The sequence below is a fragment of the Nematolebias whitei genome, chromosome 22, assembly GCF_014905685.2.
Source record: "Nematolebias whitei isolate Nwh7 chromosome 22, NemWhi1, whole genome shotgun sequence".
In the NCBI taxonomy this organism is placed as follows: Eukaryota; Metazoa; Chordata; class Actinopteri; order Cyprinodontiformes; family Rivulidae; genus Nematolebias; species Nematolebias whitei.
In genome coordinates this window covers 15085511-15108257 of record NC_056519.1, presented here as the reverse complement: position 1 = coordinate 15108257, position 22747 = coordinate 15085511, and the positions used below count along the sequence as shown (strand labels likewise).

The 22747-nt window shown below is 40.0% G+C and overlaps 1 protein-coding gene across 2 annotated transcripts in view; it reads left to right on the top strand.

Annotated features, from left to right (window-relative positions):
* Positions 1-22747, top strand: part of anks1b (ankyrin repeat and sterile alpha motif domain containing 1B) — a 291174-nt gene that overhangs the window by 220097 nt on the left and 48330 nt on the right. For both annotated transcript variants that reach the window (XM_037695743.1, XM_037695742.1), the window contains exons 17-19: positions 1863-1969; positions 19248-19346; positions 21178-21330. In XM_037695743.1, the coding sequence (XP_037551671.1) occupies positions 1863-1969; positions 19248-19346; positions 21178-21330 (359 nt within the window). The remainder of the gene's footprint in view (positions 1-1862; positions 1970-19247; positions 19347-21177; positions 21331-22747) is intronic.

Genomic DNA, 22747 nt, shown 5'->3' with positions numbered 1-22747 from the left:
TTTGCATATTTGTAGCCATGATTCAGATTTTAAATTTGCTGAATTTGTCCCAACAAGACACCAACCAACTGCTACCATAATCACGGGTTTATACTGAGTGAGCAATAGTCCTACCTTCCCCACATGCTGTGTTAGGCAAATCAAACCTTAGGAGTTATTTGTAAATAATATAATCCTTTTCAGGACTGTTTCGACTCCAATTCTGATGAAACCATAACACCGGATGAAGTAATTTGCAAACATATAGTACTGGTTAAAGAGATTAATATTGTCAAATGGAGGGTGTTTCCACAAGCAGCATCTACGCTAATGAGGAATAAATAATGTCGTAGTAAATTTAATCTACTTCCTTCCTCATGTACTATGAATCGGGTAATTGGCACTTTGCTGCCACTTCCTCATGCAGTGGGAGAAAATCAAACTAAGAATGTTCAGCAGTTACCACAAAATCCTCCATTATGGAAAATCATTTCACAGAACTCTTGAGAAAGTGGATGCAGGCTGTTTGTCCAGTCAGTCAACCCTTTTTTCACTGAATAAAATCTGACGCGTTACCTTACAGTATAGACATTTTCATAACAATGGCCCTCCTGCTTCAAATAGCACTGATAACATTTTTTTATAATCATTACTGATGAGTTAAATCTATAAAAAATGTGCATTGTTTGCTCTTCAGGTTGAGATATGACATCTTGGTTGATGTTTGCTTGAATATTTAAATGATTTTGTGGCCATAAAACCTGTTTTTCACAGTTTTCTAACCTGCGCACCTTGAGTGCTCCTCCAGTCGTCCATTTGCTGCATTCACCCCCTCACTCCGTAATAACTCCTACAGCCCACCACCTCCTGGTCCTCTCCTACCTTTTTTCATCTAACGATACAAAGGAGCTTCCAACCATAGTCATGGGCAGAAACCTAGTTTGTGTCAAAGCAGCTAAATGCTGCCACGAGCACATGCATATTGGACCACACACATGTAGGTTTGCACACAAACAGTCAGGATGGTGTGTGTGAGAGTGAGTGGGAGGGAGCCTGGCTTAAAGACAAAGAAGCTGGAACTGTTGTGATGGCTATTATCAGCCAAGTGAGCCAGATATATGTAGAGCAGCAGAGACAGCAGGGTGTCGATCGCCACTGAGGAAGATAGAGCGGAAGGGAGACAGAGGGAAGTTAGTGAGAGGGAGTGAAGGAAGGAGGGAAGCAGCGCTCTGGGAGAAGACGGGGAGAGAGAGGAGGCTGCAGGAGCATACAGATGAGAGTGGGAGTACTTGATAAAGAGAAATCTACACGGCAGCAGCTCTCTCTCCCTCACACACACACACACACACTCAGATGCACACACACGAGCTCAGGGGAGCAACCGAGCAAGCGCAACAGCTGAGAAGAAAACTGCTGCTGGGGCTGTGCACGGCAAGCGCGGTCGCTGTTGATTGCGGATCTGTACACCCGGTCTCACCTAGCACCCTTCTCTGACAGGATTGAACCTGCAGGACAGGAGCTCTTTTCTGGATACAACTTCACTTTCACCCCTTTTTGCTGCTGCTTCTTCTTCTTCTTCTGGTTGGATTCAGAGAACCCAGCGCCTGGACATCTACACTGTACCTACTTGCATCCTTGCATGCTGACCCCCTCTATCCCCACCATGCCCCTCGTCTAGCCTTTCCCCCCATTCACCCTACCTGCCCTCCCTTCATTTTCCTGCCTTGCCAAAAGACTCCTCAAAAGCATGGCAGGCTCCTTCGACAGCCACTTTGCCCGCCATAATATGATGTGGCAGTGCCAGCTCTCGCAGCCGGACTGCCGCTGCTACCGCGTGGATGGCTACTCCCTACTAAAGCGTTTACCCCTCCACCCCCTCATAGGTCCCCGCTGCCCACTGCAGTCTGTTGGCCAGTGGCTTGACTCTATTGGACTGGTCCAGTATGAGAACCACCTGCTCGCCAATGGATTTGACAATGTCCAGTTCATGGTAAGTATTAATTTATTTTTAAATATGGGTGTAGGATATCTTGAGTTTCAGTTTCAGATGACCCATGTGTTTTATGCTTTCCTTGTTGCATTGTTTTGTTTGCTGGTTGTAGTTCTTGTCACCTAGATTTTTTTGATTGGGTATCTTCTTGTCTCTGTAATTCTCTTTCATTCCCTTCAATGCTGCCTCTCCTTAATGAAGCCATGTGAATTCCCTCCTACGCACATAAACCCTACACCGTATCTCCACCACAGTAAAAAAATAAAATAAAATCTAGCTTTGGTCTCAAACTGCAAACATAAACGGACTGCAAGAACTGTTGACAGAATTTGTGTTTTATGTGCATCAATTCAGTTTTGCACAAAGAGGTACTGTACCGTGCTGAGAACCACTTGTAGCTTGTGGAACAGGATGCGAACTGATCCTCTCCTTCCTTTGATCTGATGGTCCCCTCCAGTGACGTAGGAAGAGAACCTCGCTGGGTCGTTTTGCTTTTTGAAACTCATGAGTATCAGCGAGGGCGACTTACACAGAGCAGTGAACCATAAGCTGGAAAATGCGGAGCGATGAGGAGGGCAGAGGAGATGCAGTGAAGTTAAATTGAGAGAAACTGCAGCAGAGGCAGAAGCAGAGGGGTGCTGACTGCAAGGATTTCTCTGGAAATTGTCACCGTTGAATGAATTTCGGTGTTTCCGACCTTAATTTCTCTGTGTTTTAACCGAATAAACACACGGTAAAATCATTTGACGCTTTAACGTGTACACAATAATGCAGATGTTGTTTCTGTTAAGAGATTCAAGTCCCACTGTACACAGGGAACCGTGCAGATATTGTTTTTGTAAGCATATGTGTGTGTTCTGGTCCATCAATCAGTGTGACCTGCATCTGTTCCTTTAGTTACCGTGGCAACAGGATAAATCCCAGAATGTCTGTTTCTTTGTGTGTTTCTCCCTCACATGGCCACTGTTTATCCAGATCGTTTTGGCTACAAATAATTTGATTAAACAATTTTCATGCGTTTATGTTTGGACCTGAGAGGACACATGCTGCTTATCTTTTCTCCTCTCCTTTTATCAGCTCATTAATACTTCAGTAATACGCAGACTGACACACATATAAACAGCAGTAGTAGTCGAATTTTAGCTGTTTTCTCCTTTTTTTTCCTTGATTTGTGTCAGTTTTAGACAGTAAAGTTTGTCTGGCTTCATTTTTTTTGTTTTGTTTTTAATCAAAAGCATAAATAAACTAAAGTATTAAAATGGTTTTAGTGCCGTTTCACTCCTCGAACTGCATACTTGCAGCATAAGAAGAAGCTTTTAAGACAATTTAAATTAGATAAGAATCATCTGTGTTTGTGGTTTTCAAAGTTTCTGGTTACAACCTAAAAGGTACTGGAGTGTCATCACCAAAGTTATTTTAGTAACTAAATTCAATTTTGTAAGGCGTCCCTGGGTGTCTTGAAGGCCCTAACAAATAAAATGCGTTATTATTATTATTATTTCAGCAAACAAGTTGGTCTGTGAAATCAACAGGAAGCTCAAGCTTTCATTCAAAAACTTATACCAGATTAATCCGTGTTGTTTGATCAACCAGACTACTAAACGTTTCTTCAGAACCACAGTGTAAGATTAGAACCATCTTAAAAATAAGTTTTACGCTTGCTACTATGATTTATTAGCACTTCCTGCACACTGGAGCTGTTCAGAAAACGTATGTCTAAAGCTGAGGATACATTGCATGGTGTTTTGCTAAACTTTACTCACGATTCCCAGTTGGGCAAATCTTCACCAGTCTGGGAGAGTCAACATGGCTAGATGGCACAAATATTTGTTACTGTGAGGGGAACCAACCCAACCTCAGTCGGAGTCGATCAAACATTACTGTGGACTCAATTGATTCACGTAAATGGATTACTGACCCACCTACACACGTGTGTCGTTAACAGAAAGTGAAAAGGAGAGACTGGGACAGATGTGTTCTTGTCAGAACAGCAGATAGCTGTTAGAAGAAGCAGCAGCAAGATGACAGTTATGTTTGTTTCCTCTTTAAACTGTTCCCGTCACTCAAGTTTGACACGTTCAGTTGGATTTAGGTGGTTTACAGATCATGAGGTCTGTGATCTCGCATCAGGATCCTCAGTCCTTCATTCATCATTGTTGAAACCAGTCTGTTAATGTGTACTCCAGGTCGTTTTGTCCCCGTCATGACCAAATAATTGAAATTGGAAATATTCTCCCGCCTCTTCGTCCATCCAGTCGTTCATCTTGTGAGATGGATAACTTGAAAAATAAGCAATGTGTCAGCTTCCATCTTAGTGTGTGGCTGCAACTAGGAGTAAAACAGGTCACTATTGAAAACTGGGTTGCCAAGTCAAAATCCAAGATGGCCACCGTTGTATACAGTAGTCCCTCGCTACTTCACGGTTCATTTTTCACAGGTTCGCTGTATCGCGGTTTTTCAAAATAAGATTGGGCATGACACAATTGGCTGATTTATGGATGTCCCATGGGTTGCTTATTTAAAATATACTATTTTAACTTATTTCACCACACCATACCACTGTATTTATAGAGCACTTAAAACAGTGATAAGGCCAACCAAAGTGCTGTACAGACAGAACAACAGACAACACACGAAGCAATATACAATTTTATTATTATTTTACACCATGTGTGAAGCCCACAAGTGCAGGGGAAGCTCCCTCCTGCGGCCAATCAGCTGATCTCCTTCTCTGCCACACACACACATTTCTCCTGCATCGGCTTTGTGAACCCTTTGATGTCCAGATGCACCGATCAACTTCTGTCTTCCAACTTAAAATTCAAAGTCCCACATCATCATAATCACATAATATAAAAGTGTTAAAAGTTATTTTTAATTATTTTAGAACTTCTATGTTCCGTTGTTTCAGTGTAATTGATCAAGAAGTACATTTCTGCTCCGTGCTGCAGAGCTGAAGCTGTGTGACGTCCTTTGTAGTCCTGCTGCACTTCTCTTCTCTAGAGTTTAAATACTGTAACATTTTAAATAAACAATCCATGATGTTACAGTATTTAAATTGTTTATTTAAGGAGGGAAAGTGGGAGTAACAGGTGATGTGTGATTGCAGCCTGGCACATGGCATGACAAAGTTTACTGAACTTGAACTGAACATGAACTTGGACTACTATATTTCTACTTCGCAGTTCTTCACTTCTCACGGGTGGGCGTGGTCCAAACATACGCAATAAACGAGGGACTAATATATATATATATATATATATATATATATATATATAGGTGGTGGTGGATAAAATTTCTCCCTCCACTCGCCAGAATCTGTCACTCTGAGCCACCTCAGATGAACAAAAAATAAAAAAAACTACATCTGTTTTTAAAAACAGCGTATCTGCTCACCCACTTGAATATCTTGCACCAAAACATTGAGGTTGTTTTGCCTTCCTCGTTCAATTCCAGTCCAGAAAAACACTAATCTTGGAAACTACAAGCACTCCCTATTCAAAACCCTCAGTGATGAGGGACATCGGTGCACCACTTGTCAACATGTGTGCAGACTCTGAAAGTTAGGCGTGTCCCCAACATTTAATTCATTAAGGATAAACAGAACAGTTTAATCTGACGTCTCAGCAGCTGAATTAAAATGGGTATTTCCAGCTGTTATTGTTTGGCTTGGGACCGTCTGGGTTTTGGCATTCATACGAACCATTTGCACACATTTTACAGTCACCACAAATCCGTAGCATGCCTTTGAGAGCTTTTGGGTTATTTTTTACTTTCTAAACCTTCATGCTCATGTCTTGAAAGGATTCTCAACAGCTTTGTCTTCTTTTCTGAATACTGTTATTATTAGAAGGAGCAAAGATGAAACGGCTTTGCAAACATCACGGAGCCTCTGAGCTTTAAAGTTTGCTGGCGTCTCACTTAGTTGAGTTTTTATACATACATTTATTATTTATGACATGACAACTGAATCTTTGAATCAATGTTAGTTTTTATACAACAAGCAGCACTAATCCACACAGCAAGTGCACGTAAAACGCCCTGTTTGCATCCTAGAAGATGAGTTTAGAGTCAAATTAATTTCACTATTAGGAAAAATTACACGAAACGCCATTTTGAAATCACAAGAAAATAAAGAATGAAAAGCTTCTTGTGTTTTTGTTTCAGAGATATTTCAAGTTTATCTACAAAATAAATTGACTTACAAATTTGTTTGACCTGAAGTTTGATTTGCAGCACATCAATAAAAAGATGCCTGAACCACCGGGTGCAGGAGTGTACTTGTAGGAGCACAGAAGAATCCAATCTACTTAACTAATTAACTCTCACTGCTGGCAGGGGTCTTTAGGGTGGGTGGGTCTGGTCACTTTAACCAGCAAGCAAGGACAAGTGCAGTAAGACTGATGGACAAATAGTGGGAACGGCTCATATGAAGGACACCAGAGGGACACTACTCATGTCCTTTTGACATTAAAATATCAAAAAACTTAAACAAGCCAAGAGACAAAAGAACTGAGCACAGAAATGATGTTTGTAGTGGAATACAGTAGTCCCTTATTTATCACGGTGAATCCGTACCCTGAAGCCCTGCGATAAGTGAAAAACAGCGAAGTAGGGATACAGTAGTTCAAGTTCAAGTACAGTAAACTTTATATTAAGGCTTTATAAACTCTTCCAACACTCTTGCAATATTCTAAACTCTTAAACCTACATCATTTTAACAACATACGTTACTAAATTTTACTTACTAGCTCTGCAGAACAAAAGTGTCTCGGTTCCGGTACAATTCTGTTCTAGTCAGACTCGGTTTGTTTCTGTAGACTACCCTGCAGCGATGAAGCCCACAAATCAGTCCTCTAAACTCTTAAACCTACTAATTTTACCAGGCTCTGCAGTACAGGAGCGGCTCGATTCCGGTCCGACCCTATAGATGAAAAAGTTCCAGTACAGCTTGACTGAAGCCCACCGCCCCGTCCAGCTTGATGTGCACGTGCTGCTGCTCCAGGGCAACCCAGGATTTACTCCACCACCTTTGGCCTGGTCCGGACCTGCACCGCGTGACCAGAACCTGACTGAACCACGCAGCTGTCTGTCATCTGCAGCTCCCAGGATCCGGGTCACACTGATTCTGGATCAGCTGCAGCCCAGCTACTCAGCAGTGAAGATTCAACTTGAAGGACGAGTTCAGCTTCAGGATTATTTGTGTCTTTCCTGCCAGTCCTGTGAGATTATCCTACAGAACTTTTGACTTTGCTGCAAAACTTTCCCTCCATTTGCAGCAAGCAGTGGTTGGAAGCAGTGTTGACTTCTGGGAAGTGAACTGATGGCTTCTGGGTAACGTAGTTCTTTAGACTGGCAAAACGGTGTGGGCTTAATGAAAGAAAACTACAAAGTGGCTGCATTTTTATTTTTTTTTTTGGTGGAAAATATTATGTACATGTACAGTACTGTACTTAAACAAACCACAATAGAGCGAGTCCGTGAAAAACAAACCGTGAAGTAGCGAGGGACTACTGTATGGCCTTTTTAGTGAGCTGGAAGAACATCTTTGTCTCCAGTAGACAGGCTGCAACTGCAGACTAGATTTTATGTCTTTAGCTTCTAAACGAGCCACATTATTGAGTTGTTCTTTGCTAAGAAGTTTATTTCTGCCTCTTCGGGAAATCTGGCTGTTTCTCTGAGGCTGATAATGGCAGTAAGTACAAAATGTCAACTTTTTGGCTGCAAACAATAGAAGCACAACAGTCAAGTGATGCTAATTATTCAGTAACTTAGAAAACTAGACAATTTTTTTATTATTATATTGCTAAGGTATTTCTTAGTAACTTTATTTGCAACACATATTTGTATAGCTTAGGGTAGTGATGGTCATTTGTTCAAAGATTTGCATTAGTTTAAATATCATAAAAACTAAAGAAGCCTGCCGTTTGGTCAGTTTAAACTGAGATACACAAATGCTGAAGTGAAAAAAGTTTTGTTAGATTTGGTTTAGTTCAGTGAAAAGAAAAGAATTGAAGTTTTTCACTCTGTTACATCAGTGAATGGCGGTGCATTACTAGACAGCAGCAGAAGTGAATGCTGTGTGTAGCGGTGAAACGGCACAAAGAGGCTACAGGGAGTTGAATTTATTTTTCACCCAGAAGGAAGTGCGAGGATAATTTCTGAAAAGAAAAATATTTTTATATATGTATTTCCTGGTCATGCAATAACTGAAACATATTTGCTTGGGTGAGTTCATGCAAGCATGCAGGAATCTAATAAAAACTAAATTACAAAGAATTTTAATTTTACATAAAAGATGTTTTTGCAGGAAAGAAAACTGTAAGAAGAAATGCATGTTTGATAATATCACTGTAAAAAAGACAAAAAAATTCTGAGTGAAATGCTGAAGATTAGCTTTAAAATGAACAGAAAAAGATTAGAAAGTAAGAGGCATAATAATATCACTAGCATGTGAGGGCTGATAATGGCTGTAACTGAATATCAGTTTTTACTAAATTCTTAATCTTGCGTCAACTCCTTGCCGCTGTGCATGAATTTTATATTTATGCTGAAATAATTTATTACCACCTGTTCCACTGTTTTCAAACTGTGTGATCACGATTTCACAAGCAAACCACTGGCATTGTGTCTACAGTGGGCGCTGGCTTCTCCTGCCAGCGACAATAGTCTACGGCAATGCAGAACATGACTTATTTAGCTATTTCTGATACACGATATCAAGAGGACAAAAGTGTTTTAACTTACAAAATACAATGTAAAAAACTGAGGCATTATGAGAAAAACGTGCCCCTTCGTTGTGATGCAGCTGTGTTAACGTTCCTACGGGATAGAGATTAAAGGACAGATGTGAAGCCAACATGGAGAAAGAATCAGACTAAACGGGCTTGTAAAAAGAGTGAACAAGCGTCCAGGATCTTTATCTCTGTATCAGCAGTCCAACAGGGAGCAGTTAGTCATGCCTTTGAACCACCAGCACCCCACTCCCCAACAACCCACACCGCTCCAGCTCTGAGAGTCATTACTCTGCTGCCAAGCTGTAGCACAGGGACTCCCTCGATTAATCAGCCCGGGAGCTGATCTGTGAACTGCATTCTTCCAACGAACGCACCAGTGTACAACTCTGAGAACAGGATGTGAGTCTAGCGTTGAAACAGACAATCAGCTGCTGCAGCAGGTTACTTGGTGAGTTTAGAGACAGACTGGTGGAGCCCTGAAGATCCAGTTCGACTAACACTCCTGGAGCAACATCACTCACTATTAATGGGTCATAGCAGTGAGAATATGTGCATTATTTTGACTCTAAGCACTCGTATGAATAATGTACTTGGATGTGCACTGGCAGTGCATGTTGTCTTGTATAGATTTGAACATTAAAGATACAGAATATTAAATAATTTGGACAAACAGTGTCTATACAATCAAAATGATCTCATGCTGCTCTTCCCACTTTTTGTGGGTTTGAAGCAGTTGAAACTTTTAGGACACAGATAAACAGTGCTGGTCTAAAACGCAGTAATATCAAAACAATGGAAATAAAACATGGGCATGGTGGATCAGTTATAGAGCTGCCGCCTCTCAGTGAGAAGGTTGCTGGATTGAATCCCAGCCTGGGGCCTTTCTGGGTGGAGTTTGCATGTTCTCTCAGTGCATGCGTGGGTTTCCTCTAGGTACTCCGGTTTCCTCCCACAGACCAAAAACATGCATGTTAGGCTGATTGGTAACTCTAAATTGTCCCTATGGTTAGACCCGTCCAGAGTGTCCCCCGCCTCTCGCACAGTGACTGCTGGATATGGGCACTAGTGACCCCCGCAACCTGAAAAGGAAGAAGCGGGTAAAGATAATGGATGGATGGAGGGAAATATAACATGCATCACTAATAAAAACTGTTTTTATAACTGTTTTTCTTATGAAAACTTCTATTTATCATTAACCATATTTGGACATGGACATCCCTCCTGGCTTGTATGTCTTTGTAGGGGGGGGGGGGGGGGGGGGGGGTGAGTTGTGCATCTCTGACAATGAAGGGTTTAATGAGACAATCACGATGTGAGACAGAAGAATGATAGGAACAGATTTTACAATATTTAAAGGAAAAAAGCTTTTGCTACAAACACTGACTGATGTTTCATCTGACTTTGTTATGAGTGTTGTTAGTTCTATTAATAATCTGGGGTTACAGTTACAATACGTAACCAACGGTTTTTGATCTGTGATGTGGTAACTATGGTTTGTACTTGCTGCTGTTTATCATTGTAATTTTTTTGGTTTTCATCTTTTCGCTGCTCCCTTCTTCAGAGGTCACCACAGTGAACTAACTCGCATGAAGACTTGGCAATTTTTTTATTTTATTTTTTTATCCTGGTGCAAGCACAGACCACCGGACTACCACAGATCTCTGTGCGGAGCAGAGACTTGCTATCTAGGGCACCTAGGGGAGTAGATGGTGGTGGTTAAGCTCCAGGATCCAGAGTGAGGCAGGTGTGGGTGTGTGACCTTTCCCACCCACATTTCCATGTTGTCGAGCAAACCAGCGACCTTCCAATCACAGGCTTGTCCTCTCTAGCCTGTGCCACCACTCCCCCATTGAAAAATGGGTTTTTAATCTCGGTGGTTAAATAAAGGTAAAAAAACACAACAACAACAAAACGGTGAATAAAAGATTATTTCGACTGAACAAGTCAAGTCAATTTTATTGTCATTTCACCACATGTGGTACATGAGTTGGAACGAAATTATATACACAGAGTCCCAGTTACACCCAAAAATAGCAAAATACAAAGTGTAAACAGAAACTAAATAAGGATCTAAGATATATGCCAAACGAACGCTAAACAGTATGCTAAAAGATCTAAGATTTACGCTAAACACTAATAATGTAAAACAGTACGGCGTAACAACAGCAGCCCGAACATGAGTCTGTGGTGAGCAGATGGGTACGAATGAATACAGCAGCTGTGATAATCAGCAGCATGAGATAAGTCACATATCACCAATTAAAATGACATCACAGTGATTACCCTGGTTACAGATTCATGAGTCTAACAGCTTCAAGGTAGAACCTGTTCTTCAGTCTAGTGGCTCTACATTTAATGCTCCTTAACCTCCTTCCTGAGGGGAGCGGGGTAAAATGTGTGTGTGCTGGGTGAGTGTGGTCATTCATGATGCAGGTGGCCCTCTTCTTGCATCTGGAGGTGTAGATGTCTGTGATGGTGGGGACTGACTCCAACAGTCTTCTGTGCAGCCTTCACCACTCTCTGCAGAGCTTTTCTTTCTGCAGCTGTGCAGCCTCCATGCCACACGTTGATGCTGGAGCACAGGATGCTCTCCACTGACCACCTGTAGAAGGAGGTGAGGACTGAGCTTCCCACACCAGCTCATATCAACCGTCTGAGGAAGTAGAGTCTCTGGTGAGATTTCTTGGTCAGGCTGGTGGTGTTGTTGCCCCAGCTGTTTATTCCTTGTGAAGTCCACGACCACCTCCTTTGTCTTCTTCACACTGATGTGAAGGTTGTTCTTCCTGCACCAGCTCTCCAGGTGTTCCACCTCCTGCCTGTAGCCAGACTCAGTCCGAGTGAACAGGAGGGGGCTCAATACACAGCCCTGAGGGGGCTAAACATAACCTAACATCTTAAAGCTGTGTGAAATAATGGTCAAAATTAAAGACCTGATCAAGAGCCAGCTTCCCCCCCCCCCTTTTATTTTCATGAAAAAACATTGTCAAATTTGTCAGATTTCTTATGTCAACATATTTGCACAGAAAGATTAAATTAACTTCTAAATATCTTATTTATCATCCAGAGCAAAGAGTTTTGCACCAGGTTATCAAAGTAACAATTAACAAATAAAAACAATGAAAATTCCAACAGCTACATACAGCTGATATAAATTCAGTCATGCTGTAGTTGTGATGTGCTCGGACAGGAGCTTGTCCTGTTGTGTGGGATAAGACATCAGAGTGAACTTCTGCCTGTTTTTATTTTCATCATCATCACTGAAAAGTTTCTCACTGCTGGACACGGGGATAATTAAACAATTTATGTTAGGAGGTTCCAACTGAGCGAACAGCACGGTCCAGATGCACCTCCACCTCAAAGTTTGATAGACACCTCTCAAATCCTCTCTGAGCTTGTTCTTTAAACATTTGTTTTGTGGGATACTCTGAAGGCTCTGTGGAGCTATAAGCATGTTTAGATGGTTAGAAATGTGAAACATAGCATGTAAATCTCACCACAAACAGGATGCAGCAGGATGCTCATTTAACCCGTGAATGGAAACAGATCGGTGTAAGTTAGGCTGCTATTAGTGTCTGTATCTGTCGATGGTTAATAAGTAACCACACTTAGGGTGATGATGTGCTTTGAGAGGGTTCACATAATAAAGATTAAGAAGATATGTGTCTACAACTTGTCATTTTTGAGTTAGCTCAATCCAAGATGGCTGCCACAGCTAATCCCCATTAGGCCACAAACAAATTACCATAACTCAGTTTAACAGATATCGAGCTAAAATTTGAGGTAGTAGCTGAGAGTAATTTACAACGCCTACTCTGAGCGTGACATCTCACGATATCACACAAGGCTGCGCAACTTAACGTTATTTTCAAGATTTGACCTAAGCGGCTCCTTCTCCATCACTTCTCATCATCTTAGTCTAAAACTTTGCCATAAAATGTGGTGGATGAATGGATTACGTCAAGGAATGCTACAAATTTAATTTAAACATGCATTAAGTATTCAAAACAATTTTTATTCCAAAACTGAATCATAAATACTGTCATTTCTGGACTATTGAGCACACCTGAATATAAGATGTGCTCGCTAAATTTAAAAAGAAAATTAAAATTTTACATAAATAAGCTGCACATGTTTATACGCCGCGGGTGTTCACGTTGTAACCTGAGATATTTACACAGAATATATATATTTAATGTTTAATTAGATATGTACTGGTAAAACTCACAAATACAGTAAAAAAAAAAAAAAAAAATTCTGAACAGTGCCTGTAACACAGCTGGTAAAAAAATAAATAAATACAGTAGTCTACCAGGAAGTCATTGATCGCTACCCCCCAAGAGAGACGTTTACTGGCCAACTATGTGAATGCCTGGGTGTGATGAAGCTAAATGTTTTGGTGGCATGAAGCTCATTAGCCCATCAAAAAATATATATTTTTTAAATCCATAAATTAGCCGCAGCATTGTATAAGTCACGGTGTTCAAAGCGTGTGAAAAAAGTAGCGGCTTATAGTCTGGAAATTACGGTAATCTGTTGCCAAGATCTGAATGGAAATATATCAAACCCTTTTCCCCCTTTGATTTATCTGAATTAAAATTAAAGTAGTTTTTCATCTTTCAAACTGACCTCAATCCGTGTTCTCCTCCTGAGAGTCCCAGAAGTCTCTGTAAACCTTTGCTGAATGTCCCTCAGTGATAAGTACAACGCTGTCTTAATTCATATTTAAATAGGAAAGATTTCAAACCTGAAGTATGCAGCCTTGTGGAGCAGCTTTGGTGCTTTGTTCTTTAAAAAAGAAAACAACACGAAGTGCTACTCACTCGATTCCTCTATAAACACAACCAGCCTCACATTAGGGGTCATAGATTTTACCATTCCCAAGAAAGCATCTTCTTGTGAGCCAGCTCAGAGCCCTCAGGTTCAACCACTCCATCATTGTGTTGAATCCATGTGAGCATGAGTGGAACAAGTGTGCAACACTTTAGGATGCAGAACACATCTTCCTCTTCAAATAAAACACAACTACACCAAAAAACAGCTCATTTCATTAGATGCACTCCCAGACGCAATGAGTTTTAGGTTGTAGTTTCAGTTCTAATAGATGCGTAACTTTTGATCGGAACAAATCTGCAGTGAAAACCAAAAGGTGCTTTTTTTTTATTTAAAGATGGTGATCTCAGCAGAAAATAAAGCAGGTATTAAAATGTTAACTTTGTACATTTCCTCATCACCAGAATAAATGTTGGTGCTTTGAATCATGCAGACGGATGAAATCCTTTAGTTGCACACCGATGTGTAAACTGTTGATGGTGGGTGGACTGGGACGGTCGTCTGGTCTCCTCTTCCTTATCTCTGTATCATTTTGGTTAATAATTTGTGTGTGCCTCTGTCTTTATTTCTGATAGCATTTTTTGTTGAGTTGGCTGTTTTTCCGTGCTGCAGCTGTCTGCCACCAAATCTTTCCTTGCCTGTAATTACGTGTCTGCATGAGAACCCTGTTCTGCCTCTCAAGGCGAGGAATGATAGCTCTCCCATGGCTCCCCACTGGATTAATTAAAGGTGAAACTGTGCGATGCTCGATTCACATCTTAGTCCTGTTTTAGAGCTTCAAGCCAACTTTCTCCCCTCTCTTTAGATTTACTCATGATTGATTTCTGTTAGGTGTATTTTTTGTTGCCTCATAAAAGTAACTTGTGTCCATGCTGTTTGTGTATTTTCATGCGTGTTTCTGTATGAACAGCAGTCATTCTGTGCATTCTGCCTCATGAGCTTTGTTTTCTAGACTGAGCAGCAGTAATGTGTTAAATATGTCTATTTTCATTACAGCTAAAACCTAGACATCTTGTACATTTCTTAAAATTATTTTTTTATTTCCAATTTCTGATACTTGTCAAACAGGAAACAATGTGTTAGAATATATAATAAAAATTCATATATAGTTCAAAATGAAATGTGTGTACCCCAAGGTTCAATATTTGGTCCTTTATTATTTAGTTTATATAAAAATGATTTTACCAGCTGTATGCCCTTCTGATGCTACATATCAGTTACAGTGAGGAAAATAAGTATTTGAACAGCCTGTGACTTTGCAAGTTCTCCCACTTAGAAATCATGGAGGGGTCTGAAACTTTCATCTTAGGTGCATGTCCACTGTGAGAGACATAATCTAAAAATTGAAAAAAAAAAAAAATCAGGAAATCACAATGTAAGATTTTTTAAATAATTTATGTGTGTGTTACTGCTGCAAATAAGTATTTGAACACCTGTCAATCAGCAACAGTTCTGTCCCTCAAAGACCTGTTAGTCCGCCTCTAATAAGCTCCACCTCCACTTCACTTATTATTCTAAATTAGAAGCACCTGTTTGAGGTCGTTAGCTGCATAAAGACACCTGTCCACTCCACACAATCAGTAAGACTCCAACTACTAACATGGCTGAGACCAAAGAGCTGTCCAAAGACACCAGAGACAAAATTGTAGACCTCCACAAGGCTAGAAAGGGCTACGGGGCAATTGCCAAGCAGCTTGGTGACAAAAGATCAACTGTTGGAGCAATTATTAGAAAATGGAAGAAGCTAAACATGACTGTCAATCTCCTTCGGACTGGGGCTCCATGCAAGATATCACCTCGTGGCCTATCAGTGATCCTAAGAAAGGTGAAGAATCAGCCCAGAACTACACGAGAGGAGCTGGTCAATGACCTGAAGAGAGCTGGCACCACGGTTTCCAAGGTTACTGTGGGTAAAACACTCAGACATCATAGTTTAAAATCATGCATGGCACGGAAGGTTCCCCTGCTTAAATCAGCACACGTCCAGGCCCGTCTTAAGTTTGACCATGACCATTTGGATGATCCAGAGGAGTCATGGGAGAAAGTTCTGTGGTCAGATGAGGCCAAAATAGAACTTGTTGGTCTTAATTCCACTCGCCGTGTTAGGAGGATGAAGAATGATGAGTACCATCCCAAAAACACCATCTCTACTGTGAAGCATGGGGGTGGAAGCATCATGCTTTGGGGGTGTTTTTCTGCACATGGGACAGGACGACTGCACTGTATTAAAGAGAGGATGACCGGGGCCATGTAGTGAGAGATTTTGGGGAACAACCTCCTGCCCTCAGTTAGAGCATTGAAGATGGGTCGTGGCTGGGTATTCCAACAAGACAATGACCCAAAGCACACAGCCAGGAGAACCAAGGAGTGGCTCCGTAAGAAGCATATCAAGGTTCTGGAGCGGCCTAGCCAGTCTCCAGAAATAAACCCTATAGAAAATCTTTGGAGGGAGCTCAAACTCCGTGTTTCTCAGTGACAGCCCAGAAACCTGGCTGATCTAGAGAAGATCTGTGTGGAGGAATGGTCCAAAATCCTGCTGCAGTAAACCTGGTGAAACACTACAGGAAACATTTGACCTCTGTAACTGCAAACAAAGACTACTGGACCAAATATTAACAATGATTTTCATTCACAGGTGTTCAAATACTTATTTTCCTCACTGTATATGCATATGATGCAGTAATCTATCTACATGCGAAAAATAAAGAAATAGCTGTAGAGAAACTGTTGGCACTAATGTTACCAGTTTGTCTGTGGCTAAAAAAATTCTAATCTTCATCTTAATGTTAGTAAAACAGTTTGCATGTTATTTTCTAAGTGCAAAACTAAGGAACCAGACCAATCATTACAGTGGATGGACAAATATTTACACCAGTACAAGAGCATAAATACTTGGGTATCATAATGGATTCCCAACTTTCATTTTAGAAACATATAAAAAAATGAAATAAATTAAAATTTAATTTGTGCAATTTTAAACATATTGGGATTAATTTGACATTAGAAACTTAAAAACTATATTTAAACGCTATGATTCTTTCTCATAAATTATTGTACGACGAGTTAGTCTCAGACGAGTCAAACCACACAACAACCAATAGAAAGACTCTATAAGCAGACTCTGAAGACTTTGGACAAAAAAAAAAAAACTTAATTCTTATCATCATTGTAAAATATTACATAAGTATGACTTTTTGAGTTGGGAAATCATGATCATGTATTCAGATGCCATACTTGTACATAAAGTCCTTCATGGTTTTTCTCCACCACCACTAAAAGACTGTCCAATTCCATTTACAACCAAACATAACTAGAAAAGCAGTTAGTAGGGGAGACTGTAAAATACCTTTTAGAAAAAGTTCCTTCGGTCAGTCATCATTTTCTGTTCAGGCTCCAAATTCTTGGAATAAACTACCATTAGAACTAAGAAATATTGCGTCATTAAACTGTTTTAGGAAATCACTTAAGCAATGGTTACTAGATAATCAAAATTGTACCCATGTTTTGAATAATATTCAAATCAACTTTTTACTTGTTACTTTTCCTTCTTGTTTCCCTTTATGGTCTTGTTTTAATTTTTTGATTTAAGTGTTTACTGTAAATTACACTACTTTGTAGCTAATTTTACAATTGTCATAACTTATAGGTCATGTAAGATGTCATGCATGTTAATTGTAATTTTTCTTTCATCTTTTACATCAACCTGCTAGGGGACTACAGATGAAAATGAGCCTCTTTGGCTAAATCTGGTATATTTATGTGATGTATTCATGATGATTAATATGCATTGTTCCTTTATGAAATAAACATAACAAAAATATATTAAAAAAGTAGACAATATTTAAGAATTAAAATGAAATGAAGCATCTGGATCGACAGTAGTGTGGCTGCTCCATTTACTAACAGTTTATTAAGGAGTCGAGACACTGCAGGATTCTGTTCTCCACTGGTCATTTAAAGCCTTTTCTTTTTGATGTGTGAGGCACTGACACATCATTTCTATGCCCTGATGGTCCGTGATGCATAAAATGATTGTGTGGACATTAGGAGCTGATTACTGTATGAAAACCAGACACAGACACAGCAGCTCTGTGCACGTGTTCAGCATCTGAAGTGCAGTCCATCGCTTTAGGAAACGGTTCTCCTCTGACCATACGATCAATCCGTCTCCAGTCAGTCATTACCTAATCAATACCATCGTTTTCTATTTCCTGACAAAACTTTAAGTAAAATACCGTACTTCTCAGACTAAAAGGCGCACCGGATTATAAGGTGCTTTAAGCGAAAGTAAGACATTTGACAGATTTTTTTTAGCGCCATGTGCCACATAAAATCAGTAAGTGTTCAGCAAGTACAACCAGAATTAATACATAGAGTAAGGTGCACTGGATTATAAGGCTCCCTGTTGATTTTTGAGAAAAATTAAAGGATTTTAAGTGTTCCTTATAGTCTGAAAAATATGTAATGTTTTAAAGACGTATGATTCACGTGTGAAAAACAGGGAAAACGTTCACGGCTTTAAATAATATTGTTAAAATGAACATGCTTGTTCTTTAACTATGAGATAAGAGCATAAGAGTATAGCTTTTTTTGGCACAACCTTTTATATATATATTTTATGTTTTGTAGTGCTGTATGAATTTAGGTTTATGGTATAAAAAAAACAAAATTAAAGTTTCACAAAGGAGCTCTGGAGATAAACCAATGTCAAACTCCTGGATCAGCACACATTTCTTGTATTGTACTCAGTATTATCGAATTAGTAAATTAATTAGTAATTAAAAATGTTAAAGTGTTCGACAAAGGTGTCATTTTAAAAGTAATTTAAAAAAGGAGTCATGATGCCAAAGATTAACAGAAAGATCTTTTGTCTGTTTTGGTTTTGTTTTAATTTACGCATCTTTTAAATCACGGCACATATTCTCTTGTCCTGTCTAGTTATTTTGTTTAATTTAAATAAAATTACAGTCAGTAAATCAGTTTTGTTTAAATAATCTGCAAACTGTATCTGATTATTAGTTGAACCTATAGTTGTAGCTGCAGAAAAGCACTGCAATCTGAATTAATCTGAAACGTCACAGACTCAGACCGAACTATATTTAAAAACCGTCTGAAAGACACAAAATAAAAGCAACAAATTGCACGACGTGGCAGCTGTAAGGAGTTCACTCTGCAGATACTGCTGTGAAGACGCAGAGCATCCTTGTTGAATCAAGTTGCGGCTCTTTATTTATTTATTTTAAATATTGTTCCTAATTGCTACAGAAATTGTCAAAAAAATAGAAAACAAAAACAGGAAATGTCAAACCCATTTGTCTTTCTAGCTTTAAAGTGTTTGTCTTTTAACGTATTGCTCTGTACGTTAACGTATCAAATGGGCCTCGTATTAAATTAATGACCATAATTAGGTTGGCATGGCAACACAAGATGAAAGCCGGTTTGATTCTGCCTGAGCAAATAAATCATAAACTCGCTGATTTGTCTGCCCTTCAGACTGCTTTAGGTGTACACTTATTTTAGATGAAGGATTTGGGATGTGACAGTAAAAAAAAGCATTCACAAGCTGCTACTTCTGCTTGTGGGCTGACTTATTTGTGCATAAACATGGTTGTTGAATTATTCTTTATCAAAGTCATGCTGTTATATGGAAATCCTTTTTTTAATCCCAGTCAGATAAAAATATATCCTGCATGTTTGTTGTTTTTTTACAGGGCAGCAACGTGGTGGAGGACCAGGACCTGCTGGAAATTGGGATTCTCAACTCTGCTCACAGACAGCGCCTGCTGCAGGCCATTCGGCTGCTGCCCCGGGTCGGTGCTGCACATCGCAACACGTTCATTGACTTGTTTAAGCTCTGTTAAGTCACCGTGCTCACTTCCAAACATAGTGTGTAAAATAAATCCATTTTTCATCATGAAAATTAGTTTTTTTTCACTAGCTCAATCTGTTTTAATGTAAAATTTAGCCAACCTTCTGACTCATTGCTGTTTCTGCAATGTAAATATCCGTGGGTGGCTTTATTTCTCTGCATGTTTGAGTTCTTCACATACATGCCAAGAGCAAGGAGAAGAGTATTCAAGGATAGATTTGATCAAATGGTTCTCAAAATATCAAGCGTAAAAAGATTTCAGAAAGCTCAAACTGATAAATCTGCCATCATCTGTAAAATGTAGAGCGGACACATGTTGAAATACTCTGAAACCCGTTTGAAGGGCGGCTGTGGCTGAGTGGTTAGAGCAGTCGTCCCAATGCAAGAGTTGGGGGTTTGATTCCACCAGCAGTCACATGCCGATGTGTCCGTGGGCAAGACACTGAACCTCTCATTGCCACCGATGTGTGTCCCATCAGTGTATGAATGTGATAGTGTTGATTATTCTTTGTAGAGATCTAGTAGAGTGCTGTATGAATGGATAAATGAGGCACAGATTGTAAAGAGCTTTGAGTATCTCAATAAGATAGAAAGGTGATATAAATGTACAGTTCATTTACCATATTGCTGCTTTAAATTAAGAATGAATTGGCAAAAGTTGTGTTACAGTCATGTGCTTGTGTTTGTTTGCAAGCGAGGGACTGTAAGTCATTCTGAGGAGGAGGAGAAAAGTGTGCCCAAACAAAAGTAGTTTGTGTTGAAAAATAAATAAAAAAGTATGCTAGTTCTCTCACTCCCACTAAACTTTTCAAAATGGTACAGAAGAAAAGGGAGGAAACAAAACCTTTTATCTTCCATCTCTCTCACGCACGCACGCACACACACACACACACACGTAGTCAAACACCCTGAATGTGAGGTGGAGGTTGTTTGAAGCCTCACTGACTCTAAGGCTCTTTGTCAAAATACAGTGAATGAATTATTAATTATCTGCTGCTGCACTCCATATATTTCAGCCTGAGCTGTAACCTCCTGCTGTTTCCAACTCAGTCAGACCTACACTCAAAGTGCGGCTTGTTTACTTATTTGTATTATTAAAAAAACAAATATAACCAGCTTCCTCATTGTTTTTGTGTGTGTGGGTGTGTGTCTTATACAGTAGGCCCTTGTTTATCGCAGGGATCTGTACTTTGAATCCCTTTAATAAGTGAAAAACCACGACGTAGGAATAGTAGTACAAGTAGTTGTTTAACTCAGCGCTCTTGGCCACGCCCACTTCTCCGCAGCAGAATAGACAAAGGGAGGAGGAGCTACAGGAGGAAGTTTCTCCTGCAGTGTGGGCTGCATACAGGTGCAGCAGGTGCTAAAACACTTTAAATAGTTCATTGTAAATATCAACTCCATGCCAGTCGTGCAGCTCATCCATCAATCAGCCAACTGTGTGTCATGTCCAATCTTATTTTGAAAAACATTGATAGAGTGAGTCCACGAAAAACAAACTGCGAAGTAGCGAGGGACTACTGTACTCTAATATGCAGATAAATGTCTAAAGTTTCTCATATATTAGTTTATGACAAAGTAATACTACAAATACAAACTGTTTATCATCTTACATAAGTAAAGTTTGCTGTAATGTAGGTTCAGCTTTTAAACAGCACATTTCAGACTCGTACGATGCGTGGAGGAAAATAAATAATCTCTCAAGCTGTGAGCTTCAGAATCCGTCAGTTTTCCTCTTACGTCTTGTGTTTTCTGTTTTGTTTGGACACAAGGTGCGACCTGTCGGTTATGATGGCAACAACCCCACGTCGGTGGCCGAGTGGCTCGAGTCTTTGGAGCTCGGCGACTACACCAAGTCTTTCCTCATTAACGGCTACACATCCATGGAGTTGGTCAAAAAGATCTGGGAGATCGAGCTGATCAACGTAAGTCTCAAGTTTTATCACTTTTGTCTGCTGTGCTCAAAAGGCTCATCCTAAAGGAAAAGGAAGCTTCAAACAAATCAATAATGTCCACAATAATTGAAGACATAAGGGGTGAGGACACGATGAAACTGTTCCACTATGAGCAGCTCCAGAACAAGTTTTAAAAGTTCTTGTGATCATTTGTTAGTTTTAACTCTAAACCCTCTGATATCGTGCAGTACAGTCTACTTGCAGGTAATCTTTTCTGTGTACTTCATGTTAAAGCCACCTCAGTTCCAGAGTTTTTACAATGAGTCCCAATAGTTTATGTTGTGTAATAATTTCAACGAGCCTCGGTACAGCAGAGGAGAGCACATATCACCCACACACACATTATCAGCACAAGCTGGGTACTTTGGTGTCCTCATTAAAAGAGACTGAAGCTGATGGAGAAGTGCAGGATGCCCATCAGGTATGTGTAATGAATGCAAAGAGGATGTGCAGATTTGTTTTTAAATTATAACCTCGCCACAGTTATTTTATTTAATCAGCTACGATGGCTCTTCGTCTCACTTTAGAGGCTTGTCGTTTAAAGTCGGAGTAACGATGTGTTCACAGTACGCTGCTGCTGAACGTTGAATCCTCTCATTTGGTGGATATTAGTTTTGCCGCTGATAAGATTTTGACATTTGAGTTCTTGTGTTGCCACAAGTAATACAGGTTTTCAGATTTTACTCCAAAATGCTTGCCAGAGATGTGATTTACTGCACCCCAGCTGAGAGAGCTGCTCCTCTGATGCTGCACGTTGAACAAAATCATACTCGGAGCAACGCCAGCGCTGATTTTAAGGAGAGCGAGAAGGGGAGTTTTTCCTTCCCAGCAGAGGATAAAGTGATGAGTGATCAGCTGAAGGAGGTAGAGATGGAGTTATATAAGCATGTGGGATGCAAGATGTTTCATCTCGCTGGGGATGCCACCCACTCACTGCATTGCTGCGTGTGTCCGTGTGTGTTTCTGAATGCATATGCGAGACAGGAAGTGTTAATGCACACTGATGTATCCATGTATTTACCCCTCTCACTTTAATCACACGCTAACCTACACGAGTCTCATCTGCTATGACAGAAAACAGAGAAGCAGTTCTGTTCTATATGTATAAAACACGAGCCCTGCAGAGTGACAGGATCGTTTTTGTTCTATTAAAAATGACAATGAAAGGGTTCTGCAGTGACAATTGTAGCCACCAGAGGCTGCACTAGTGCACATCATGAAAAGAACAATATGACTCCAGATCTGACAATTTAAAAATAGTGGAAAGTTTAAAACTGCAGCGTGCAATTGTGTCTTAGAAAGTGATTTCTTTATTCTTTGTAGCAGCACAACTGTCTGGACACAGTCAGGCTCATAATCATTCATATATATATATATATATATATAT